Here is a 25,498-nt window from a genome sequence, read left to right as displayed (position 1 = left end):
CTTGTAACCGTGTTGAGTACAATGGCTAGATCCAGATCGCCAACCTTATCTGCTCATCACACTACAATCGAAATGCTGTGGCTGTGCAGACTCTTTTAAGCTCTCGAACCATGTTCTATCAATCCAAGATTCGACAGGTTTACAGATCCTCATTGGCAGGCGAAACGTGGCGGTAGTAATGCGTAGCATAACGTGATATTGTGTTATGCTTTCGGCAGTGGCAAGTCAGCATGGCATGGCATCGGCAGTCCAGCCCCCTCGAAAAGAAGCATAACTATCCCGCTCTGCAGTGCGGTGCGGTTGCTTCCCCCGCATTCGCCTCCTGGGCCTAGAATTCCCCACATGTTCAGGAATGCGGTTCTAGGCTGGCTATACAGCAATGGACTGTTGCCAAGCATTGTACCGCATTCCTTCACGGGCTTCTTCCACCACGTGAAGCGTGGCTGGTTGTCCATTCCATGGCTTGTTCTTAGGGACTTGATCCAAAGGGTGCAGCTTACGTATATGACCATCCATACCGGACAATGTGAGAGGACAAGAGCATAGATCCTGCCAAGTCCCAAAGGATCGGAGCTAACGAAGCAACCCGCTATATCGGACCCGAGATGCAATCTCACCTTAAGATGACAGCACGGCTTAACAAGCAACTCCACCACTCAATAGACATAACTCTAACTACAAGGAAACACCACGATGCCATCTTCCAGAGGTTGTCAGACCTGCAGGATCCGCCGCATAAAAGTAAGTACTTTTATCCCCAGCCCCTCCTCGCCCCCGCACCCCCAAGCCACATATCTAACACAATACTGGCAGTGTGACCAAACCCACCCCATCTGCCAGCGCTGCCAAACCGCCCACCGAACGTGCCACGGCCTCTCCACCTCCCCTATCATCCACCATGAAAACCCTTACGCAAGTGGACAACGCAAGCGACCGCGTGGGCCGAGGAGCAGCGTGAGCAGCAGACCCCGAGCCGCCCGCACCAGTAGTACTGATACAAGTACAAATACTACCACCATCGTGTACCCCCAGCCCCAACCCAGCTTACATTCCCAGGCGATAGCCCTCTACCTCCACCAACATACCCCTTCGTCCCCTTCCCCTCCCTATGCTAACAGAGGAAGTGATGACTTCATCTCAAGCCTAACAGAAACCTACCTCCCCACCCTGACCCTCTCTTCCTCCCCCTCCCTCTCCACCTACCAGTTCATCAACTCAACCCTTCTGGAAAAAGCACTCACCCCCCTCGCACTCGCGTACTTCGCCCGGGCGCAGAACTGTCCATCCGCACGAACGGAAGCAGCGCGTGCCTATTCCGCGGTGCTGCGCGAGGCGCGAAGTATCTTCGCTTCCATGAGCCTTGCCACTGGGGCTCGGATCGATGGAATTGGCATTGATGTCCTCCTGTTGATGATCTTCTTTATGAGTCGGTACGAGGATACCGTTCACCCGCGATCTGTCTCCTTGAGATTCCGTGGGGGAGCGGGCAATCCACGAGGTTCTGGAAATGGTTCGCCAAAAGGATTGCGGTCTGGGATGTTGGCAAGCTGCGCGCATCAGGACGGGGCGGTGGCTGTTCTGAGGGTTTGGGTTGATGCTTGCCGCTGTCGCGGAGGGCATATAGGAAGTGGGGGGATACCCTCGGAGGTGGTGAAGCTGACGAGGCGGGCGGTGATGAGGTCTGCCCTTATGCGGGGGATGATGTTGCCGGAGTGGATGCACTCCGGGGAGGTGTTTGGGGAGGCGACTGGCGGCGTGGAGGAGAGGTTGGATGCGCTGGCGGTTAGGGTAGTGGAGTTACGGGGGAGGAGTGTTGCGCCGGGGTTTCGGGTTGCTGATGGAGCTGGGGCGGGCTCGGCTCAGACATCATGCGAGGAACGTTGGATCGGGGCTGCCGCTGCTGCGAAGAGGGTCTACTCGGAGGGAAACAGGGTGAGGAGTGCGTTGGAGGCGTGGAAGGGCGAGGTGGATTGGATTCAAAGGGAGATGGTTGCGGCAAAGGAGAAAGTGTACTACTTCCCTACCCTGGCACAGGCGGTTCTATGGTGTCATTACTTGACGCTGGCCATGTTGAGTGAGAGTGTTTGTCTGAGGGTCTTGAAGTTCGTGAAACACGAAATCGCCGGGTCCGGGGCGGCCGGTTGGTGCGACCATCTTGCTGCGAGGGATTTGGCTGCTGCTCATGAGGTAGACTTGAAGACTCTGGCCAGGCAGTTGATGGCCTCTGTACCGTTTGTTCTGGGACAGGTACACATTACGGAGAATGCGGCATGGGGGGTGCGCAATGCGACGTGGGATAAGACGCTGCCGCCCTCGCCGTATAGAGCTAGCTTGCTGGTGTGGCCGTTGACGGTGGCTTCGGGGATAGACAGGCTAGAGGAGCAGCAGCGATGGTTCAAGGCGCAGCTGGGGTATTTGGGGCGAGTGACAGGCGTTGGGGTCTTGGAGTGTGCTGAGGGAGAAGAGTGGCTGACTTTCTAGCTTGAGCTCTGCTGTAGATTATCCAACTTGTAGTGGGGATACTTTGTCAGATCATGGGTTGGATGAACAGCGTCCATTATTCTAACATAGCGCAGAAGATACAAACACGTTGCCAATACCTAGGCCCCAATCATCCGCGTGGCCCGAAGCACAAGATAGATCTGCTCCATCCCCAGCCTCATCTCTCTCTGCGCCGCAAGCAGCGCCGCCACCCAGATGGTGTTCTTGATCTGCAAGGCATTGTGTTGTTTATTGTTTTCCTCCTTCCGTTAATGCTCTCCAGCCGCAGCCTGCCGTGTCTGGTACAAGGCTCTGAGGCTCATCTTTACCGGCCCTGGAACCTGTTGTGCCTCTCTTACATATCGTGTGCGACTGGGATCTATTTCCCCGGTTGCGCAGATTGTCGGGAAAAAGCTTACATTGACTCAAGCAAGCAAGTATTACATCTGCCCCTGCTGGGTTTTACAAAGGTCAGCTGATTATGTACTAGGCTTAGCAATACTTGGAACGCGTTTACTTGGTGTGAAAAGACTCAGGGTGACATGCAACAAACCATAAACAATCTTGTGAAACAGGTTGATAACGAAACAAATCGTGTTTGTTGTACAACAACGTCGGGTCTAATTCTTCTTCAGCCGGTATTCCCTTTCTCCATCGGCGTTGATGCGATGCAAGTAGTACGTATCCCTTCCGATCGCCTCAATATTTCCTGCCAGCTTTGTGACCCCTTTGGCAGCAGACTTGCTAACGCAGTCAAACGTCTCTTGCGGGACAACCGTGCCTTCTTCTAGTCGCTCCCGAAAGCTGTCACTGTCAATGATACCTGGTGCGTCTGACCCCATCGTGGCCGTATACATCGCGCTCATCACGCCGTCTCCATAGGCAAAAAGAAGAACCCGAGAGGGCCCTGGCTGCTGGTTGTCGGGCATGCCCGAGGCCAAAACACTCGCTAAAGACGCCCACAAGGTGGCGGCATGTGCGTATCCACATATATTCGAGAAGGCAAGGGAGGGGCGGATTCTTTCCTCGTACCTGGCCTCGGACAGGGCGTAGAAAGTGTCCTGCACTTCATCATCAATGAACCCTCGACCCTGGGCGATTGCCTGAGTGGTGGTATCCATGGAGTCGAAGTGCGCGTGATCTGGGTTCGCGAGGAAGTCGAGGTAGAGGAGATAAGCGTAGGCCTTGCGTGTGAGTCGCAGCGACGGGCACTGGAACAGCACGCGCTGGAAGCGATCCAACGTGAGTGCTCGGTTCCTGCGGTCGGGTCGCTCGGTGGCCCCCTGTTCTTGCTGGATCATATCCTGGGATTGAATTTGTCGATAGCACTGCGCGAGGCAGGAGAGGAAGCTCTCGTCGGAAGAAGGTGACGTCGAAGAAGAGTCGTGATGGAATTTCTCGCAGGGGTGCCGGAAGCACAGGGCTCGAGGGCACTCGTCCAGAACCACCGGGGCGTGAGGCCCGATAAGAACGGCCGCCAGAGCAACGCCCTCCTCTTCCTCGGCCTGTTGGACAGAGCCCAGTACTACCAGTCCATCCCTGCCATCCCACTCACTGGAATGGATCCAGTTGACCGTATTGAGGATGGCATCCTGCCCTCCCTCGCACCCTGGCACGCTCCGAACCCCGACGATGGATGTGTTCCCGGCGGGGTGAAAGAACGCTTTTAACAAGGATCCAAGAGACCTGGATGCAGGGTCCGCCGAAGTGATAGCGAGCTCCAAGCGGCCGATCGAGCCAGGATGCACAGCCTGAGGCCGGGATCGGAAGAGGGAGGCGAGAACCGTCAGAGCCATGGACTTCTCGTCCTCTCGATCGTCACAGAACACATAACTGTCTCCTGCCTTGCTGTCCCTCGCAGCCAGCCTGTCATTCTGCGGCCCCCTTTGTTGAACGCGTCGCGACGGGAAGTAAACCTCGATGGCCCTCACGCCAACACTTTTCGCTTCAGCAGACATCGGTTACTAAAGATATCTAGATTCTAACCTACTTGAAATGTAGCAGAAGCTTTCTTTTCACAGCGGGGTAGATAACTCGTTGTCTTATAGCCCGATAGTTGAGCGACGCGAGGTTTCTCTGACATGCGGGGACCACACGGGTCCGGGTGTTGGGGCTCTCTATGCGGTCACACCCGGGGGATCGGCAGTTATCAAGTCACATCTCTTCTGAGGCCTCGCTTGATGACGACTTTCTAAATAAGATAGGCCCCGGCTACTCAATCACCGCGTGCTGTCAAGTATTTCTAGGGAGCTGTGGGACACTGGCTTCTTCACCGACCTCCTCTTCCCACAAACATAATTCCAGCCGGAGACGTGTCCATCCATAGTCAGCACCATTATCATCAACATCATCATCATATTACCCCCCCGCAATGGCACGCCTTCGAAACAAGAAAGGTCCGAAAGAGAGTACGTCCAAGATGACGCAGAAGCCTTCCGATTTTGCGTCACTGCTGACCGGACGCAAGGGATCCCAAGCACAGCGCTCCCTCGAGATGGGTTCGGGGAATTTTTGGCCAGCAGGCTGGAGGCGCAAGGGGGCCACCACATGTCGGAAGCCGAGTTTAGTAAGTGGGCATGGCCAGAGACCGATTTTCAACGTGGTCATCGTGACTCCTCGGTGGTGCTGGGCTTACTCCAATTCCAGACGAGCTGTACATGCAATGCGCGGCGACGTGGGCCAGTGCGTCCCCACGTCTGAAGAGCCACTATGAGAGGCAAGCTGGTGTTGAGAATCGCCTTCGTGTGAGGGAGGGAAGAGACTCTGGATATTTTTCTGGTGAGGAGGAGGACTAAATGGGATCGGTAGGTGGCTATGGCTTTTACTGCTGCCTGCCTACGTCGAAGCAGTCGAAGTGGGTTTCTCTCTGAACTTTCTTGAAGGGTACGAGTGCACACATATGGGAAGCATGTTGCAGCTGGATGTACCTTGTGTATTGTTTTTGAGTGTGTCGCATCGCGGCTTGGTCTGCTGGTCTTCCAGATTGAGATGACACACTCAAGTACGGCGAGAATCAGCAGGGTTATCCGTGAGCTTGATCGGATCAAAAATATACAGCATTTCCACTGTCTGTTCACAAGTAGAGACACGCATAGGGGGTGAAGTACCGGCGGAAATGTCGAGGCGATGCTGGGGGACAAACCGGGACTACTGGTCAAAGCGGATAGAGGGCAAAATCCAGGTATACCCTAAGTGCGAATCAAGGGGTAACTTGGAATGAAGACGAACTGTGAACCCATTCGAAGATAGTAATTCTGGCGATCTAGATCCATCAATATATTGTATGATCAATGACCCGGGGGCTCCGGGGATGACTGCCGACAAATAGGAGCAGAGTCCATGCATCACATCGTATAACAAGGTCTGACAGGATTGAAGGTACTCTGCTTATCGCCGAATAAAACCTTGGAGAGAATCCGATCCCGATCAACCTTCTGACCGCAGACGAACTCGCAGCAGTTAAGCTAAGTCGATCACAACCTTTGTTACCATCTCCACCGATCATCGATCACTAATCACCGGTCAACCTCTCTGGATCATCCCGATGGCAGACGATTACCGTGAATGCACATCATTCTCCCATCGATGATCCGGCACCTAGCGAGGGGGGAGCGGCCCGCGCGCGGAGAGCAACGTAGTCAATGTGATGTATCACGAACTCTGTCAAGCCCGATATCCGAGCGCATCGTATGTTGTGGGGCCCGGGTGGAGGGATCTGGATCTGTCCTATCGGGCAAATCCCGAGAAACGGATGTATCAGATTCTATCCCTCAGAGTCGCATGGCGCTGCATGTGATTTGTATCTTTGCCTTGTTCGTGGCGAAGGGAGAAACAGAATACGGGGTATGAGGGTGCGTCAATCCCTCGGGCTTGTTGTAAGCCCACAATTGGGGTCCGCTATCCGATGAGTTACTAAAGATACCCGACCATTCACTAGTAAACTAACGGAGTCTAGTTTATATGCATCTAGATATAGTAAAATATACATCATTCACAAAGGAAATAAGAGACGGCAGCTGTGGTCCAAACCCACATCACCGCGGAAGATCAAACGAAGGTGACGACCGCAGGTACACTGGACTGACCTCGACATTGGTCTCGATCTCCGTCTGGGCCATGATCTTGCCCGCCGGGATGACGATCCGGTCCTCGCTGCCGTTGCGCTCGATCTGGGTGCCGGCGATGGTCTCCGTCTCGCCGCAGTGGCTCTGCAGCACACTCATCCCGAACTCGGGCGGCCGCGACTTGGAGAAGCCCGACCCGTACCGCTTGGCGGCGTTGTTGTTGCTGCTCGACCAGCCGCCGTAGCCCTTGTTGGAGGAGTACTCCCCGATCCAGCGCGGGAGGAAGCGCGAGGCGATCGCCTTGAAGGAGGGGATGGAGGATGCCAGGATGCCGACGTTGATCTCGATGGCGGACCAGTACATCGCGCCGCTGATGGCGTAGGTGGAGTCGGCGGAGGAGAGCATGGTGGGGATGTAGGTGATGCGGATAATGGAGGAGACGCAGGCGCTGTAGATTGAAATGTTAGTGGTTGCGTGCTAGTGGTGGTTCTAGGGATAGGGAGGCAACGCACAACAAACCCAGGCAGAGAATAAACCCCAGGGCCAGTTTCTGTTTGTAGGGCATGTGAAGATGTAGGATCACCCGGATCGGGAGGGTGTAGGTCAACAGGTCGGTGAGGATGTTGAGGGCCGCGTTGCAGAGGTAGAAGACGTTGATGGTCACGCAGTGGCCGGGGAGACTGCTATTCCACGCTTTGGGGATCGGATTGCATTGGAAAGCTGCTGTCAGAACGAAAGCCGTCGCTTGACATCCCACCACGCACATCATCCCCAGTGATAGTCGGGTCAAGGTTTTATCGCCCAGTCGAGTGTAGAAATAGCAGACCGAGGTCTTGATGAAGCCGAGACAGGCGAGGTAGAACATCGAACTGAGCCAGACAACCTGTGAATTGCGATGTTAGGTGGGATTTTGAGGGCTGAAGGCTGAAGGTGAAGGAAGCGCACAAAGGCGTAGGTGATGAGACCGTCGGGATCGACATCCTCCATATGTTTGCCCATTCCATGCTTAACGGCTGGTCGTAATTAGTATCTTCAAACCCCCCGCCCGGAGTACTGGGCAAGACATACCAACGATTGTCACAGCCGTGAAGGCCCATGAAAGAAGCTATGTCTGTCAGCTACAACTGAATCAAAGCAGTGCCGGTCATCTTACACAAGCAACCACAATCAAGTCTGAGAAGATATCAGTCAGCCAAAATTCTCCGATCCCAGTTCAAGTAGAGACTCACAGTCATCCAGACCCATGCTCTTCAACACATAAAGCCGGGCAAATAACCGCAGAGAAAGAACGATAAAGGTCAGCACGGCAAAGGAGATAGCCACGCCCGCCACGACGGGGCCCTGCGTCTTGGCCATGTCCGAAAAGCAATAACAGAGCAGCGAGCGAAAAGGAAAGAAACAATCCTCCGATCCAAAATTGGCTTTGGTCGAGTGACGTGCCTTTCTTTATGTAGCTGGAAGCGACATTCGGGGCGCGCACCGACCTGAAATTGACGATTAGGTTCGGTTTGATGATCATGCAGGTTACGAGTCGCTTTGCTGGGATAACCCTAGCTCGCCCTTTTCTTTTTTTTCCCCTAATCCTCACATTAAGATGAATGGCCTTCCCTTGGCACACAGCATGTCGATTGATGGCCAGTGGCGTTTCCCCGAACAGGGAATCAGGAGCGAAGAGAATTCCTTTCGAGGCTTTCCCCAAACTTTGGGTTGACAGTTCTGGAAAGGAGGTGGAAAGCCTGCCGATTGGGAGGGTCCCTGGGTACGAGCGCATTCGCTCGATAGGGACTAGCAGGCTACAGCTTTGGTCCGCGTATGTGTCGACCAAAGGTGAAAATTGCATCTGACACAGCGCCTGCGTCCACCGGATAGCTCGTAGAAGGGCTTCTTTGACATTATTTTGGCCAATGCGTGACAAGAATAGCAGTTCTGGCCGGATCGGCGGCGGGCGCGGGTCATCGTTCCGGACGGGGGAGAAATGAAGCCCGCCGATCGCGATGCCACTGTGGACTGCTGTGGCATTGACAGTTGACCGAGACCCCTTGCGGGCCAGGCGATCTATTCTGCTGGAGGGTGATGTGAATAGGTACTGCCCAGGGGATGAGCCTCGGAGATGTCACGGCTGTTTCTTTTTGCACAATGCCATTATTCTTCTGGGTCCAAAGACTCCAAGCAGGTCACCCTTCCATGCCAGGCAACCTACTCCGTAGTCTCACTGACTATTGAAAGAAACCATAAGGCAGCAGAGTTTGGTAGGAACTATGTTCCGGCGCCGGCGATTGTTCTAAACCACCGGCGTCTGACTTGGAAGGGGACAATCCGACGCATTCTCTGCAACTGGCTTAGGGCATGGCAGCCACCAACAGCAGATTGGCGGGGGAACCGGCGGTGGCGCTCTGGCATCGCGATTATCCAGACCCACCCACGCAAGGAAGTCTCGAAATGGAGACTGCAAGTCGATTATGGAGGAAGGGATCAAGACTACCAAGCGGCCAGGTTCAGCCCTGGTCGATTCTTGCTCGTAGTAGTCGACTCATGCCTGTCCATCCGGGATAACATCGGCTCTGAAGACTCTCAGATTCCAGATCAACTAATATTAGGGTGGTGATTGAGTGCTGATACGATTTCACATGTGAGGCCGTAGAGAAAGAAGACACGAATTTTTCTTTCTCCAACAATTCTACTGGTAGGTTATGGAGCAGTTCGCGAGAAATCATAAATGCTCCCGAAGTTCGAACACGGCCGAACGGCAGAGGCTGGCTGGTGCGGGAATGGCCATCTGCCACCCCTCTTTCGGGTGGATTCAACCGACCCCAAGGCCCATCACAAGTGTCTCTCTGAGTCTCTGGGTCTCTCCATCTCTCCAACTTCTGTCGGGCTTTGAGCTTGAAGTTTGGAGGGAGAAAAACCGTTGATGGGGTGGAGATAGCAGATTGGCATCAAGTTACTCAACAACTGACCCCCTCCCTAGAACATCATTATCAGTGACAATCCGCCAACCGGACGCTCTTCCCTCCTTACAAGACAAGCTGTCAAAAGTACGGAAGTCGCCAATCTGGCCATCCGTCACTGAGCGTCGAAAAGGAATGCCGATCGGATGACGGCGCGCGCATTAGCGGCCTTTAGTGTGAGTTAGCTCATTTGGCGGGCCTTGGTGGCCGCGAAGCGACTCTTGCGCGGTGGATCCCAATCTGAAGCGGCCGATGCGATAGGTCATATCCCGCACGGAGGGGCATCAGTTATAACCCTAATGTCTCGCTCGAAGAATTAAAGGGGAAAAGACCGTCGTCCTCCACGGGTCGGTTATGGAGCCGGTTATGATTCCAACCCACCAGCTGCCCTTTTCACCCACCCCGACTCGACAGGGAAGATGCCTGTTCTTCGAGCCAACTGTGTTGCTTTGACACCTGTCAGATGGTTCTTGAACAATACTAACAAACACAAACCGTTGACCGTTAGATTTACAGCTACATATACACATAAGGTACCGAATAAGATGTGAAATCGTTCACCTCTGCGGGCCATGGTGGTGTGGCATCCATTGAGGCACGGGGCGCCGTTGAACCCTAAGCTTCGTATATGAGCTACGGTGCGCCTGGCAGCCTGTCAGCCTGTCAGGGCCTATTGACACCCACCATTTCAAGCTGTCCAACCCCTCTCTTCTCCCACTCCCCGCGCCAACGGTGCTCCAGCCCGGATGGCCTGCCCATTTGATTCTAGGTCCTCCCCGAAACAGGCTTGACAATCTCCGTGGTGCGGGTGAGGGGACGCTTGGAGGCCTCAGTCGGTGGTCGGCACGAGGGCCGGACTGCACGTTGTCCACTGCGTCAGCTCGTGCCAATGAGATGCAAATTGTTTATGCAAGACGACAATGATTTGTCCTACTACCCACACCGGAGCATTTCTAGTTGAGGCCCCTTACTGGCCGACCGATCAGCAGGAGGAACAAAGGATAGTGCTTGGTTGGTGTGAGGTCAGGCAACGGTCGCATTCTTAAGAGCCTACCTCTCCGGCCCCTGCGACTCAATTGCCTCACTCAACAGACAGTCATGGGCCTGGAGAACGTTTTGTCGCAGCTTACCCTGGCCCGGGTGGCCTGGGGTCTGCTTGTCTATGTCGTGCTGCAATTCGTCTACCAGATCATCTACTACCGCTTCTTCCATCCGCTCGCCAAGTTCCCCGGGCCTTTCTGGGGCAGCGTCACTCGCCTTTGGATCGCATGGCACAATCTGCGTGAAACGGAGCTGCAGACCTGCTCTGAGTTGACGAAGAAATATGGTACCGACCCGACACCGTCGATATAGAGAGATGTTACCAAGGCAGCACATCCAACTAACGCTGACATCTGTTTCTTTCAGGCCCCGTCGTCCGCATCACCCCGACACTGCTGCTGGTCAGCGACCCGACAAAGCTGCCGGACATCTACCACCGCCAGGCCGACAAGACCGGCCACTACATCACGGGCTCTTTCGGGGAAACTGAGTCGTTGTTCAACATGCGCTCGTACAAGACGCACGCCTCGTTCCGCAAACACATTGCCGGGCCGGTACGCTTCCCTGCAGCCTTTTCCGCGCAGATCACGACTGACGCCCGCCACAGTACAGCTTCAGCAACGTGAAGAAAATGGAGCCGTTGATCGACCTCCGATTGCAAGAGTGGCTGGACAAGCTGGATGAGAAGTTTTCTAGCACGGGGACCGCCTTTGACTTTGCCTGGTGGGCCGTGTATGTTGCCCTCCGCTTCTGCCTCATGCCATTCCCCAACCTCCCCAGTTCCCTACTGACACCCCTTGGATGCAACACAGCTACATGGCCTACGACATCATCAGCGAAGTCGGCTTCGGCGCCCCCTTCGGCTTTATCTCCCAAGCCCACGACGTCGGCGGCCTGATCCAAGGCTTCCACGACGGGCTCCCGGCCTTCGGTTTCCTCGCGCGCCTGCACCCCTTCACCAGCTGGGTGAAAACGACTTTCCTGAAAAAGTACCTCGTGGCGACGCCCTCCGACCCGTCGGGGGTCGGTGTGCTCATGCGCTTCCGCGACACGCTGATCGAACAGCGACTGCGCGACCTGTCGGAGAAGAAGGACATCGGACGGGTCGACCTCCTCCAAACCTTTTTGGAGGCGCGCACGGAGGACAACCAACCGCTGGACATGGAGTACATCAAAGCCGAAGTCCTGCTGGTGCTCCTCGCCGGGGCCGATACGACAGGCACGGTCTTCCAGGCGCTGGTGCACAACCTCCTCACGCACAAGGCCGTGTACGCGCGCATGATGACCGAGATCGACGCCGCGGTCGCGCGTGGCGTGTTCACAGACGGACGGACCCCGCAGTACGCTGACATCCTCGACCACCTCCCCTACTACGTGGCCTGTGTCCGCGAGACGATCCGGTTGAACCCCCCGGCGCCGAATATCTTCCCGCGCTACGTGGCGGAGCCGGGCATCGAGCTGTACGGGAAGTTTGTGCCGGCGGGCACGGAGATCTCGGGGAATCCGTGGATCATGCACCGCGATAAGAAGGTGTTTGGGGAGGATGCGGAGGATTTCAAGCCGGAGCGCTGGCTGGATGCGGAGAAGGCGAGGGTGTTAAATAAGTATATTTTTACCTTTGGGTACGGGGCCCGTGTGTGTTTGGGACGCGATATCGCTATGATGGAGCTGTTCAAGGGGCCGTTGCAGGTATGTATCCCACGCTCTTGGCTTGAGCTAATGAAGGGTGGTTGGGTTGGCTGATTGGTGCTGACTTGTGTCTAGTTCTTCCGGTACTATACTCCCCATGTTGTCAAGGACAAGCCGTCGGCCAAGTTTGTGATTCAGGGTGGGGTGGGTCACTGGGAGGATATGTGGCTGACGATTGAGAGGCGGGAGAAGGCGTGAGGTGCTCGGGGGGCATGATGCACGGGATTCGATTGTAGAGTGATGATGTTTGTGACAGTATGATGAGGTGTATAGACTACACCCTGTACTCGTACTTTCAATTGCTTCATCTTGAAAGCGTAAACCCGGAAACATCGAGACTCGCCGATCGGGCGAACACTCGCGAGTATCAATAGTATCCTTATTATTCCGTCTAGTCTTGATGAGTAGGACTTAAGACATGAGAACCAGGGCTGTTTCTTGGAATGTGTGACCTGGGGCCCCTCCGCCGGGTAACTTAGGCTCGGTTCTCGGTGAAGTGAGCAATTACTTTGAGAGATATATGCTTGATCCACTAGATCAACATCTTGAGATAGATTCACATCTGACACTGAGGGGCTGATGTTTCAGTTCTATATACCCCAGTCACGTGACGTGGCCAGCGCAAGCAATGCACATCCAGTCCCTTAAATCGATTCCATGATTATATTCGGTGTCAAGAATCCTTATCGCTTACCCCTTCAGAAGCTTTTTCTCTGTGTGATAATGATATGTGGATAATTAGTCGTAGATGCTGCTGTTTGTGCTTGGATTACGCAAGATATATTTACTCGCGGGACGCAGGCATTGTCCCACACAGAGGCAAGGTCATACGTGACTACACAGCATCTTGGCAGCATCCTGGCAGCATCATATAGAAAAAGGGCACTGATTTGAAACCTATGCTTAGCAGAAAGGGGATTGATGTTAGCACATTCCCAAGAGACGCATGCAATATGAGAGGCGCCACTAATCAGTTTCAGGCTCTCCATTGTACCAGAGTGCACTCACAGGGAGCAATACAGGGACAAATCTGCTATATACCACAGTTTTCTGGTTACAGGGCCCAGAGAGTTTTGTACATCACTGAATAGTACTGTATGTAAGACTGGTATACTTTACCGAGTGTGGATTCACACCCAACAATCCCACCACTATCAAAAATGTGACAAGGAAAGTCAAAATCTATTAATATGACTATTATCATATCGACATACCATCAGTACCCATTTCTCAAGAAGCATGTCTTTTCAACTGACGCAATCCTCCCCATTCCAGAATATACCCCACCCCCCTTCAACCCTTCACATACAGCCCAGGAATGCAAATCAGAACAGCAACCCCATGCCCCCAACCCTCTCAAAAGCCCGATGCCACGACTCCTCCACCCCCAACTCCTCCTCAAACCCAATCCCCCGCGCCCTTGCCAAGTCAAACTCTCGATCGAAATCCATCAACCGCAGACTCCCCATCCGGGCCCCCGTGTTATGCATGCTCCGATCAATCACCTCCTCATTCAGCCCCTTCTCCCGACACAGCGCCTGCACCGTGCCCCAATGCTTCTCCATGAACTGCGTCGGGTGCAGCGCCGCAGGATCAGGCCCCACGCCATCTAACCCAAAGTACCGCGCCAGCGCCGGCCAGCGCTCCGACCAGGCGACGGGCCGCGCGCTGTCGGCGATGTTGAACGCCTTGCCGTGCACTTTGTGGGCTGGCTGCAGGGAGGCGTGCAGGCAGAAGCGCGCGATGATGTCTTGATTGGAGTCGGTGGAGGTCAGGGACCAGGTTGTGTCGTTGCCCGGGAAGGGGATTTGGGCGCCGGCGCCGTGGATGTGTCGGTATAGGCTGAGGTAGATGCCCATGGTTTGGGCCATGCAGTTTGCGTTGCCGAAGGGGGCGACTCCGACCTGTTGTTTCGGGGGGCGTTAGTTGAATGGTTCTGGAGGGGAGGAGGTTGTTGGGGATGAGAGGGTGCAGGGATGGGAAGTTCATGCGTGGTGATTCATGTGTGGTGTTAGGGAACACGTACAATCACATCCGGTCGCACTTCACACCACGACCATTGCTTCCCTGCGCTAAGCTCCTGCAGGAGATCGACTTCGTGATAGTAGAACAGGTCCTTGGCGTATTCGGCGGGCACGCGGGGCAGGTCCTCGCTCAGCGGGGTCTGTCCGCGGAAGGGGAATTTGTCCAGGAGGTAGACGCCGTATGCCTGCTCGAATCAGGGACGATGACATTGAATGAGGATGAAGAGTAACGGCGTACCTTGGTACCGGTGATAAGCGTCACGAAGGACAGCGTAGGAGACAGCGTCTCCAAGGCCTGCACGGCCGCGCGCAGCATCTCCTTGTTCAGGCGGCATTCTTCGGCGGCGTTGTCGCTGGCGCGGTAGGCTGGCGATGGACAGAGATCATGTTAGCGGACGATACAACCTTCCTACCCACAGTCGGGGTAGCTGGGGAGGAAATATACACACCCGCATAATACACATGGCTGATCGTCTCAACCGCAGGGATCTTCTCGCGCAACGTGGCGGCCAGCGCCTGATCGTCGCCGGCTAGCAGGTCCACGCCCGAGACAATCTGCAATCGATCATCGGAGGGCCATTGGGCGTCTGCCGGACTGAACGCACGGTTCGCAACGGCGGTCACCCTGCTGAACGTGCCGGGCGCTGGGTAGTCGGAGAGCAGCTGGTTGACCAGCGCCCAGCCGTTGATGCCAGAGCACCCGAAGACGATCGCGTGGTGGCCCTGATTGGTGTCTTGGTGCTGTTCCTGCATGATGATGGACTACGTGCTTAGTGTTGAGGGGACTAGCAAGAACGAAAAAGTTTTGGGGGAAGGGGGAAAGTCTAGTCTCAGCGACGAGAACTGCTGTGGTCCTTACATTATGGAGTCGGCTCATGCATGGCACGCATGGGATTCAGGGGTCTGCCGTGCTCGTTGTCCCGTCACTATGCATGGAACGGTGGACATAATTCTGCATGCGGTTCGAACATGCGCCGGTTCATTCCGACCCATTCTCCTTCCGCTGCTCGTCCGAGCCAGATAACGAATGCTAGATGGATGCAAGTTGCCGTGCTTCATTGAGACTATCGACTGTCGACGCAGTGGTTGAGCCCGCAAGCGAATAAGCCGACTACCTCTACTCCGTAGTGACCACACGAAACCACCACCGCTCGGCCATATCCGCCACTGACCACTGACCACTGGCCACTGGCCACTGGCCACTGGCGTCAGGCGATTTCCAGTGGAGAACAGCGGACGGGCGGCCATTAGTCTACCGCGGATGAGTCCAGAAATGCCCCGAACAGAGCGACCTGGCTGGGTTGGGTCATGAGTGGATAACGCGATCGGTCGAAAGTTCGGGTCCGATGTGGTAGTGCCGCTGTGGGCATACTCAGGAATTTTCTATTTTTTTTTTTCGTTTTTCATCTGACCCGCCGAAGGGTTGTCGTTGAAGTTGTGTTGTGTTGTAAACAACTGTTGTTGCCTTTAGGCGTTTAGGGTTCCGGGTGTCATCCCTTGGGCCGTGGCGCAAGATAAGATTTCTCGGCTGGGCTTGGGGATTTGGTTTAAGATTCTTCACACCATTCCGACAGATGAGTTGTCTCTCCTAGTCTAGATGTAATAAGCATCTTATTGCCTTCCTAGACAGGGGTGTTTGGTCACTATAGTGATAGCGTGGCGCATCTGAACTTCTGAAGATAATACCCTGGTCGGTCGAGCTAGAGAAAGGCACCGAACGACAGCCGACAGATTGCGGTGGTGCGTCTCGCCAGTCACGAATATTCGTAACCCTGGCCAAGCCAGGACAATAATGTGCTAGGCATCTGAAACATACAGCAGAGAAATTACAGTCTGAATCGCAGCACAGCCAATCGTCTTAGCGTGTGCCGGTAAATTGCCAACGCGGAGGGTATCCGAGGCAAGAGGTGCTTCATCCGCAGAACAAAAGGGCTGAAGGGACACACCCTCAGCCTGCATCAAACCATTGATCCCCTCCTGTGATTATGGAGCGGGTGAAAAAGAATCTGATGGGTTGGTGGGATGGATTGAGTGGAGCCGCCGCCCTTGGGCTAATTTGCACCCGGCGGGCCGTCGACCCTATCCATGGCCGCACATTTTATGGTCGCCGACATTATTTCCTCCGGCTGGAACTAGCGCTGCGCTGCCGTCTTAGTGTCTGATTTTTTTTTCTTTTCCCTGGTGAAGCAGACGACAAGAAAAAACTGATCAGTTTTTTTGGAACGCCCAATCATGCCGGATCTCCTCATGCGAGGTTATCACTATGCAGAGACCAGACAACTTACCTTGCGGTAGTGGTAGGGTCAGTGTGCTGGCCACCACCGGCCGTCCAGCGTCAAGTTATACCCTCAGATGGCTTGCGCGTCCGGTAAGATACCCCGGCCACATCAGGGGCTTGGTCGGAAGGATCAAATCCATTAGCTCACATTTTCATCCTTCCCACCTATTAGAGACACAATAGGAACAAAAGACGGGCCATCCCTTCTTGTCCCAAATACAGCCGTCTCTTGGCATAAGCTTAGATTAGCTTGCCCATCCCATCCACCCATTCACCCACCAGTGACCACCCTACTTGACCCTACGATGCACTTATCCCACCAATTAAGGAAGTTGGTTGATCTGGACCATGGGGACGAACAGAACGAGTAAAGAGCCCGGACGGCCTCCCACCCCTCTCCGATACCATGTTTCCGATCCAGAACCGAGTTGGGCAAATGTCCTGCCGCTCTTCCGTGGCACATTAGCAAGACGGGCGTGGCATTATTATCGTAAAAACAATGGTCTGATAGAGACACGGTGGGAACAACAAAGGAAAATTATGGTATTTTGGTTTGTGTGGCCTGGGGTAAAAGAGAGGAGTGAACCTCAATCACTCTGATTGACGCTGACATGCGTCGTGATCTGGATGCCCGCATGCACCGGGAAGATGCGCTCTTCCGACCCATTCAAGCTGGCCTCAATATCTGCCCGGCTCTGGCCCGTCACCGTGTCCAGCTTGATGCTCTGGTGCGCCAGCGACCGTCCATGCGTGGTGCGGCGGCCCGAGGTGCCATACATGCGCGATCGACCCGTCGAATCGCCCTTGCTGGAGAGACCAAGCAGGCGCTGCAGGGCGGGGAATCGGAAGGAGATGAGACTCTTGAAACTAGGAATGCACGCGATGAAGATGGCCACCGCCACCTCCACACTGGACCAGTTGAGTGGGTTCACCAGAGTCCCTACCCTCGTATGTTAGATGCATGTCAATCAAAAGTGGATGACCCAAGGGGGGCACACTTACACGTGTGGTCCAGCGAGAAATTACTGATATAAGTTGCCCGGATAATACTCGTCACGGAGACCCTGCAGCTATGATTAGCAGGCTTTGAGAGCGCAGCGGGGAACAGGAGCTTCGTACAGAACTCCCAGCCCAAACATGAACACCAACCCCGCGCGTTTACCGCGGGTCATATTCAGCCGCACCAATTTGGGAATGGGCAGGGCGAAAATGGCTAGGTCGGTCGCCAGTCGGATTCCGAACGAGATGTAGTAGAACGCCGTCAATGACAGGCATTTCCCCTTGACCACCCCCCGCGAGTCCCAGGCTTTATGGATGGGCGTGCACTGGAACACCACGACCAGACACTCTTCGGTTGTTTCGGCCACGAGCAGAGCGGCCAAACACCAACAGATAATGCGGAAGGTCTTGCCCGGAAAGATCTGGAGATACAGGATACAGAAGGAGCATTTGACGGTACCCAGGGCGATAAGGTAGGCAATCATGGTGGCAAAGTCGAGCTGAAGTTTGAGGATCGTGTCAGTGCATGGTATGCAAGTATCGAGAAGCAGTGTCTTCAGACCTTGAGGAACAGCTCCAGGGTGTGATAGTCGTTGATCGTCTCAATGTGTCTTCCAAAGCCATAGTTGGTCACTAGAGCCCGATTATCAGTATACACATCCTGACGGTGTGCAGGCAGAATAGAGGAAGTCGCACTCAATATACAAAGGATGCATAGCGCGAGTGTAAACACCTAGACAACGAAACCACTGGGTTAGTCTAGAGCACCGATCACTCGTACCAGCCGGGGAACTTACCCAGCTCACTATACACAGATAGTCATCTGCCCCAAGTCCGGAAAGATATTGGGTCCGCACGAATACACGCACCAGCACCCCAATGCTCGCGATCACGATGAGCACCGTGTTACACACGATGATCGACGGGACTCGTGAGGCATCTAGGTCCACCGAAGAATCGGACGAAGACTGCTCTCTGAAGATCAAATCTTCCATGACAACCGGTCGTGCTGGGCAAGAAACGAGCAGAAGCAGACGCGAAAAGATGGAAACTTAGGCCCTACATGAAGCATGTAGTAACAGCAATCAGGTAGTCAAAACGTCCTTCTTGCCCTTTCTATCCTTAGTTATTGTGCCCAGGGGTGGACGGAATTACAAGGAGGGTCTTTTGCCACTACCCTTATTCTCCGGGGCTATACCGTAATCTCGGCGAAGACAGCCCTTCCTTCGGCCCAGTGACGATGACAAAAGAATTCATTCTACCTATGGTGTGGGAGAACCTCGACTCGGTACTTACCTACTAGTTAGTTCCTCGCCTCAGTCGGTTCTGCAAACGAGCAAGCCACACGTGGAATCTCTGTAAATTGCCGTTCCGAGCTGCAGAACAGCTGACAATTTTCATTTCTTTTGTGTTTTTCCTGCTGGAATTTCTTATTTGCTCATTTTCCCCTCCATGGCAGGCAGCAAATCCAAAACAGAGCACTCTAGATCGATCGTGGGGCGACTGGATTGGCTGATGTTGGGTTAAGTCATTCGCCGACTCCGGCTCCACCGACTACTGCGGGCCCTTCCCAATATCGCGCAAGGACCGTCGCCGACTTGTTGTCAAGATGAACGAACCCTAAGCGGCGGCCTTCTTCCCCTCTCTTTTCATGACCACCAGCCTACCTGGTCCATTGTCCCCCTCCCCCCCCTCTCTTATCCTAGTTCCCCACTCACACACCACCCAGGTACGTATCTTCTACTCACAGGCCAGACTAGGCATTGCATGTTGGCTCTTGGTATGCCGTACAAGGCTCGTTGGCCGTGCCTACCAGTTTCGCGTGCCAGTAGTCTCTCATAGTCCCAGTCATAGTGGTAATCTAGACTACGGAAATGAGATGGTTTGACACTCCAGTCCGGTTTGATGACTTTCTAGCGCCTTTTCGCCTCGTGGCTGTCGCCTCTGCCCTGCATATGGCCATGCTGGGCCTACTTTAACTATCTGCATTTCCTGCAGCTGAGGAACCTCTCTTCCGTTTTATCCACTTCACACCTCTGTGCCTGCGACTTCCCCTCTGTTGAAGGATCCCAGCCTTTGATTTTGAGGTGCATTATGGCGGACGAGAAGACTCCTCAGCCCGTCGAGGGCTCCATCCAGTCCAAGAGTGTCGACCTGGACCAGCTGCCGACGGGATACTACCGCAGTCCCAACTTCATCGGCTCGGTGGTGGCCGTTTGTTTGATGGCCATCAGTCTGTACCTGGGATATGTCTTGCCAGTGCGTTTCTCTTCGCGCGTGATGTGATTCTGGCGTTCTGACTCGCAAATAGGTCAACAGCTTGACTGCGATCAACCAAGATCTCGGTAGGTCCCCATCGCCCCCCTGAACGGGGCCGATCTGAGTGGCATCCGCTGATCGTCTCTCCTTGCGCGCACAGGGCCGGACCCCAACTATAGCATGATCTCAACGGTCTTTACGTTAATCTCCGGAGTATGTCGATCCTTCTTCTGTCTGGTCATCATCTTTCATACTGATGTGTGTGTATAGGTCGGATTGCTGCTGGTCGGCCGTCTGGGCGATATCTTCGGTCGTCGGTACATCCTCATTGGCGGCCAGCTGCTGGGACTTGTCGGGGCGATTGTCTGCGCGACCGCAAAGAATGTCCCGACGGTGATCGGCGGGAGTGTGCTGTGTGGTCTGGCTGCTGCAGTGCAGTTGACCTTCACCTTTGTGATTGCTGAGCTGGTGCCGAACCGCGCTCGTCCTGCGGTCAACGCCAGCATCTTCATCACCACCCTCCCCTTTTCCGCCTTCGGATCCATCATTGCCAGTGACTTCGTCGCTCACACCGCCGCCTCGTGGCGCTGGACGTATTACCTGAACATGATCACCTGCGGCCTGTCGATCATCCTGCTGGTGCTCTTCTACTTCCCCCCTGGTTGGGATCAGAAGCGCGGTGGGCAGAGCCGCCTCGACGGTCTGAAGAAGTTCGACTGGATCGGGTTCGTGCTCTACGCCGCTGGTGTTGTTCTGGTGCTGCTGGGTCTCTGTATGTGCTGTCTGATTCATTTGCATTGACACGGCTGACGAGTAGATAGCCTGGGGTGGTACCTCGTATGCGTGGTCCTCGGCTCACGTCGTTGCCGTGCTGGTCGTCGGCTTCGTGTCGATCATCGTCTTTGTTCTCTACGGTATGTTCCTCGCAAGTGCTGCATCCCATGCACACACGCAGTTACTGATGCGACCGCAGAAATCTACGCGCCCCTGGAGCAACCCCTGCTCCCCATGTCGCTGCTGCGCAACCCCGGCTACGCGGCGACGGTGTGCTCTGCCCTGGTCGGCAACATGGTCTACTTCTCCATGAGGTAAGCGCGCGAGCACCCGGTCACGGTCACGTCGTGCCTTCAGCCCTAACCGAAGCAACAGTCTCCTGTGGCCCGAGGCCGTCCTCTACCTCTTCACCACCAACACCATCAAAGCCGGCTGGCTCTCCGTGAGTTTGATCTCCTACTACTCAGTAAGTGAGGAAGCTGACAAGCACTGCAGATCACCACCGGAGTCGGCGTCATCGTCGGTGAAATTGCCGCCGGTATTCTCATGAAGCCTCTCGGCTTCACCAAGTACCAGCTCATCGCGTCGACCGTGATCATCACTGCGTTCTCCGGTGCCCTGGCGGCGATCAACCAGCACCACCAAGCATATGGCATTGCAGTACGTCCCTCCTTCGTCTCGTCCCTTTCCCCTGATCTCAAACACCCACCTCTACCACAAACAGCAACGCCCACTGACCCACTGAACCACCAGTTCACCGCAATCGGCGGCTTCGCAGTCGGGTACCTCGAACTGATCACCCTGATCATGTGCCCCCTGTACTGCAAACCGGAGGACATCGGGCTCGCCAGCGGCTTCCTGGGCTCCGCCAAGCAGATCTTCGGCACCATTGCCAGTGAGTGTTCCCTTGCCCTTGCCCTTGTCCCCAAGCCCCCACCACGACCCTCCGAAACTAGACCCATAACTAACACATCCAAGCGGCCATCTACGTCGCCATCCTCCAAAACCGGATCACCGCGAACCTGCCCACGACCGTGACGCACGCCGCCACCAAGGCCGGCCTGCCCTCGTCCTCGCTCACCGACCTCCTCGAGGCGGTCGCCGCGGGCACCAGCGCCGCCCTGGAGGCTGTGCCCGGCATGACGACCAAGATCCTGGCCGCCGTGGCGGACGCGGAGAAGACGGCGTATGCGATGTCGTTCCGCACGGTCTTCTGCGTGAGTATCGCATTCGGAGGGCTGTCGATCGTCGCGTCGCTGTTCTCCCGCGAGGTGGATACGCGGTTGGATGGCGGGGTTGCGGCCAAGTTGCAGGGGAAGGGGGAGGGTCAGTCGCATCCGGAGTGGGAGACGAAGGGGAGTGTTGATGAGGAGGCTCGTTAAAAATTATTTTCTGTGGTGGTCATGACGGTTGAAGTGGAGGGGAAGGTGGTTAAGAATGCGAATTATGGGTGTGCGGTGTTTACGACTCCTTTTTGGTTTGATGCGTTTGATCTATGTTGAGGATTTAATGGGTTCATGAAGTTAATTTATGGATGGTTATGAGTGAAGTTTGTTCTTGTATGCGACGAATTGTGGTCGGATGGCGTCTGCTTGCAGAGAGATGTCTTCGCTGACTGGAAATGAGGTCCTTTTTTGACTCACGCCAATTTTGGACGTAGACCAGCAGGAGTAGGTGCCATGTTTGTGATATACTTGTATATCTTAGCAGCAGCGCGATGACTAAGGTATTGTGACTTGGCAGTGGTGAATCCCGGGCGCAACTGGCCACCAGCGATAGTGAGCGATCACGTGCCTTTAAGCTTAAAGTTCGACCCTTTAAGCCTTGGTGCCTCAGGCATAAATATGCACACCCTGGCAAAGTGTTGGGCATTCAGAGCGCTCGAGGGCATAATAGGACTCTGTCTGAAATTAACTGAAGTGAACGGATTTACTGAGCTTGACGGACTGCAAACAAGCATGGGGACCTAACACAACCTACACCCCTTGCATTTTGTGGTACCTGCAGCGCAGCGGCCGTCGCAATCTCAGCACGTTGGGATCGAAACATTCTCTTCCAGTTTCCCACCGTTGCTCATTAGGCTAAACCAACAGACAGGCCAGCTGAGAAATGGCTTCATGGCGATGAAATGCGGGGGATCTCGCCAAGCTGCTTATCTCTTGGCACCGGCAAATGCTGATCCGTTCGGCTTTCAGAATGCGGGGAAGTCGCCGACAACCTCGTGTTTGTCGGAGGGGCAGAGGGGCAGAGGGGGAATGCTGGCGTATCGGGGGTTGAGGTGAGGAACAGGAAAAGAAGAAGCAGAAGAAGCGTAAAGAAGCATTTCTGGATGGCAATCCAATCACGGCCGTATCTGTCACCGCATGGCGAGGCTGAAAAATGAGGTGCAGAAGGTAATTGGGCGGTAGTGAATGAAAGCAGCAATGAACAGAGAAAAGACGCAAGGGACCAGTAGATCATTGGCAAGGATTACTCAGCCCCCGCACGGTATTACCCCGAGATCATCGGTTCCCAACCGTACAGGGTAGCTCGACTTCGCTGGCAGGGTTTTGTCTAGCTGTCCTTCTTTCTCACGCTTTCCCTGCTCTGTCTTCTGTCTCTTTCGCATTCGTGTCGCAAACCACCTCACTCCCTCTACAAAACACCCCCCCCCCCCCCCATCTCACCCCAATGGACACCAAAGAAATGGGCGCCCAACCTCCAGCTCCCGACGAGAAACCCCCCGGGTTCCACGACGCGGAGATCTCCAAACCCACCGCTGAGCACCTGCACGAGATTGACGATCCAGACGCTGGTCTGAGCGAGGCGGAGAAGGCCACTATCGTACGTACTCGTGCCTGTCTACTGCCAGGAACGTGCAATTGACACATCTCCGTCCAGGACCGCCGGCTACTCCGCAAGCTCGACCTGCGCCTCATCCCCTGGCTGTCACTGCTCTACCTGGCCTCGTTCTTGGACCGCACCAACATCGGCAACGCCAAGCTCGACGGGCTGCAGCAGGCGCTGAACATGAGTAATGCGCAGTACAACGCCTCGCTGACCGTGTTCTTCGTCTCGTATTCCGTCTTCGAGCCCCTGACCAACGTCCTCCTAAAGCGGACGCGCCCCAGCTTGTTTATTCCGACGATAATTGTTCTTTGGGTACGTCTCCGGAGAGTCAGCGTGGGAGTCCGTGAGATCAGCAGCCCTTCCACGGTAGGCATGCGAAACCAATCGACCAGTGACTGACGCATGCTCGACCCCACAGGGCATCTGCATGACAACCATGGGCCTGGTGCACAACTACGGCGGGCTGATCACGGCGCGATGGTTCCTGGGCCTGGCGGAAGCCGGCCTCTTCCCGGGCATCAGCTACTACCTGTCGTGCTGGTACAGACGCTCCGAGTTCGGCATCCGCATGGCGATCTTCTTCTCCGCCGCCGCGCTGGCCGGCTCCTTCGGCGGGCTGCTGGCGGCGGCGATCGCCAAGATGGACGGCGTGGGCGGCAAGCAAGGCTGGGCGTGGATCTTCATCCTGGAGGGGCTGGCGACCGTCGTCATCGGGGTGCTCTCGTACTGGCTCGTGTACGACTTTCCGGACCGCGCGGCGTTCCTGAGCGAGGACGAGCGCAAGCGGGTGCTGCGGCGCCTGGCCGCCGATAAGCAGGCGAGTGGGCTGCGCGAGCACGAGTTCAAGACGGCGTACATCTGGGCCAGTGTGAAGGACTCGAAGACGTGGTTGGGGTGCGTGATCTACATGGGCGCCGACGGGGCGTTGTATGCGTTTTCGTTGTTCGTGCCGACCATCATTAATCAACTGGTGAGTTTATCCTCCTGCGGTGGGAGGATGGTGATGCTAACGCGGTGATTTAGGGTATTTCCATCCTCAACCCCCATCAACTCACTGGCCCCAGCTGTTGGGAACTGACCAGAGACAGGCTACTCCTCGACCCGCGCGCAGCTCCTCAGCGTCCCGCCCTACGCCTGCGCCGCCATCCTGACGGTGAGCATCGGCTACCTCGCCGACCGCACCCGCCAGCGCGGCCTGTGCAACATCTTCGTCTCGCTGATCGGCATCGCCGGGTTCTGCATGCTGCTGGGCTCGAAAACCGCCGGGGTCCAGTACGCGGGCGTCTTCCTCGGCGCCATGGGCATCTACCCCTGCATCGCTAATACGATCTCCTGGGTCAGCAATAATGTTGAAGGTGAGTGCCACAGCCACAGCCCCAGCCACGGCGACATCCACTATAAACTCCCCCCGCCCCTCCACGACAACCCATCAGCTAATTGAGGATCATAAACCATAGGAGTCTACAAACGCGGCATCACGCTCGGGCTCATGATCGGCTGGGGCAATCTGAACGGCATCGTCTCGTCGAATATCTACCGCAGCGAGGACGCCCCGCGCTTCTATCCGGGGCATGGCGTCGTGCTGGGGTATCTGGTGGTGTTCCTGTTTGGCGGGTCGGTGACGCAGTATATCCTGTTGAGGAAGGAGAACCGACGGCGGCTGCGCGGGGAGCGCGATCATCGGTCGGAGGGGCTGGGGAGCGAGGAGCTGGAGGTGTTGGGGGATAAGAGGCCGGATTTTATCTACACCTTGTAGGATTTATGGGTATAATGAACGGTTGTCGGGAGGGGATGGGTGGTTGAGGTCAGGATGAGATAGATGCTCTAGATGTGATGTGCATACCTTTCGAATTTCCGGACGATGCTGTTTGACGCTGTTGCAGTAAAGTACCAAGGTTACAAATCCTGCAGGAAGGAAGGTAAAGGTATGTGTCGTCCTTCAGGATACCATGACTCTGTGGCAATACAGCCCACCCCAGAGTGCCTGTTTCCACAGCCCCAGACCTGCTCCACGGCCTCGCTTAGGACAACCCGGATCATCGAGCTGTGCTCTTGGCAATGAGCTTATCTACTCTCTGGCAGATGACGAGCGTGGGGCACCATCTGCTAGGG

General features: G+C 55.3%; 9 protein-coding genes across 9 annotated transcripts; 5 read left to right on the top strand and 4 right to left on the bottom strand.

Moving 5' to 3' along the window:
- Positions 1–337: 337 nt before the first annotated feature.
- Positions 338–2,481, top strand: BO86DRAFT_434221 (Zn(II)2Cys6 transcription factor domain-containing protein; the record flags this gene model as incomplete). Its single annotated transcript, XM_025675888.1, has 2 exons — positions 338–741; positions 814–2,481. Exons 1-2 carry the CDS (start codon positions 694–696, stop codon positions 2,479–2,481), a joined length of 1,716 nt encoding a protein of 571 aa, XP_025525925.1. The 5' UTR covers positions 338–693.
- Positions 2,482–3,101: 620 nt separating this feature from the next.
- BO86DRAFT_317209 (hydroxymethylglutaryl-CoA synthase) lies at positions 3,102–4,439 on the bottom strand (the record flags this gene model as incomplete). The annotated part of the gene is made up of 1 exon (XM_025668158.1): positions 3,102–4,439. The coding sequence occupies one exon, from the start codon at positions 4,437–4,439 to the stop codon at positions 3,102–3,104; it is 1,338 nt and encodes a 445-aa protein (XP_025525924.1).
- Positions 4,440–6,515: 2,076 nt separating this feature from the next.
- Positions 6,516–7,901, bottom strand: BO86DRAFT_420403 (putative integral membrane protein Pth11-like; the record flags this gene model as incomplete). The annotated part of the gene is made up of 6 exons (XM_025675203.1): positions 6,516–6,993; positions 7,058–7,428; positions 7,491–7,558; positions 7,614–7,650; positions 7,699–7,718; positions 7,775–7,901. 6 exons carry the CDS (start codon positions 7,899–7,901, stop codon positions 6,516–6,518), a joined length of 1,101 nt encoding a protein of 366 aa, XP_025525923.1.
- Positions 7,902–8,520: 619 nt separating this feature from the next.
- On the top strand, positions 8,521–9,257 carry BO86DRAFT_135945 (uncharacterized protein). Its single transcript, XM_025666143.1, has one exon. It carries the CDS (start codon positions 8,656–8,658, stop codon positions 9,148–9,150), a length of 495 nt encoding a protein of 164 aa, XP_025525922.1. The 5' UTR covers positions 8,521–8,655; the 3' UTR covers positions 9,151–9,257.
- Positions 9,258–10,591: 1,334 nt separating this feature from the next.
- On the top strand, positions 10,592–12,421 carry BO86DRAFT_317081 (cytochrome P450; the record flags this gene model as incomplete). Its single annotated transcript, XM_025668154.1, has 5 exons — positions 10,592–10,820; positions 10,901–11,088; positions 11,142–11,266; positions 11,347–12,223; positions 12,299–12,421. The coding sequence occupies 5 exons, from the start codon at positions 10,592–10,594 to the stop codon at positions 12,419–12,421; spliced, it is 1,542 nt and encodes a 513-aa protein (XP_025525921.1).
- Positions 12,422–13,548: 1,127 nt separating this feature from the next.
- Positions 13,549–15,000, bottom strand: BO86DRAFT_434213 (SDR family oxidoreductase; the record flags this gene model as incomplete). The annotated part of the gene is made up of 4 exons (XM_025675887.1): positions 13,549–14,127; positions 14,250–14,432; positions 14,486–14,613; positions 14,697–15,000. The coding sequence occupies 4 exons, from the start codon at positions 14,998–15,000 to the stop codon at positions 13,549–13,551; spliced, it is 1,194 nt and encodes a 397-aa protein (XP_025525920.1).
- Positions 15,001–17,112: 2,112 nt separating this feature from the next.
- BO86DRAFT_317286 (uncharacterized protein) lies at positions 17,113–18,519 on the bottom strand (the record flags this gene model as incomplete). Its single annotated transcript, XM_025668163.1, has 6 exons — positions 17,113–17,465; positions 17,528–17,589; positions 17,645–18,024; positions 18,087–18,157; positions 18,221–18,257; positions 18,322–18,519. The coding sequence occupies 6 exons, from the start codon at positions 18,517–18,519 to the stop codon at positions 17,113–17,115; spliced, it is 1,101 nt and encodes a 366-aa protein (XP_025525919.1).
- Positions 18,520–19,618: 1,099 nt separating this feature from the next.
- On the top strand, positions 19,619–21,939 carry BO86DRAFT_411217 (trichothecene efflux pump; the record flags this gene model as incomplete). Its single annotated transcript, XM_025674567.1, has 10 exons — positions 19,619–19,783; positions 19,836–19,869; positions 19,944–19,996; positions 20,054–20,555; positions 20,605–20,697; positions 20,757–20,871; positions 20,933–20,999; positions 21,053–21,217; positions 21,311–21,452; positions 21,536–21,939. The coding sequence occupies 10 exons, from the start codon at positions 19,619–19,621 to the stop codon at positions 21,937–21,939; spliced, it is 1,740 nt and encodes a 579-aa protein (XP_025525918.1).
- A 1,303-nt stretch (positions 21,940–23,242) lies between these two features.
- BO86DRAFT_365769 (MFS general substrate transporter) lies at positions 23,243–25,142 on the top strand (the record flags this gene model as incomplete). The annotated part of the gene is made up of 5 exons (XM_025670071.1): positions 23,243–23,380; positions 23,438–23,698; positions 23,805–24,360; positions 24,469–24,741; positions 24,844–25,142. 5 exons carry the CDS (start codon positions 23,243–23,245, stop codon positions 25,140–25,142), a joined length of 1,527 nt encoding a protein of 508 aa, XP_025525917.1.
- Between the last annotated feature and the right edge of the window lie 356 nt (positions 25,143–25,498).

Source organism: Aspergillus japonicus, assembly GCF_003184785.1.
Source record: "Aspergillus japonicus CBS 114.51 unplaced genomic scaffold BO86scaffold_39, whole genome shotgun sequence".
NCBI lineage: Eukaryota > Fungi > Ascomycota > Eurotiomycetes > Eurotiales > Aspergillaceae > Aspergillus > Aspergillus japonicus.
The sequence above is the reverse complement of the archived record's forward strand: the minus strand, read 5'-3'. Positions and strand labels throughout refer to the sequence as shown.

Coding starts and splice junctions, on each gene's coding strand:
- BO86DRAFT_135945 (XM_025666143.1), top strand. CDS start 8,656: ATGTCACGGCTGTTTCTTTTTGCACAATGCCATTATTCTTCTGGGTCC.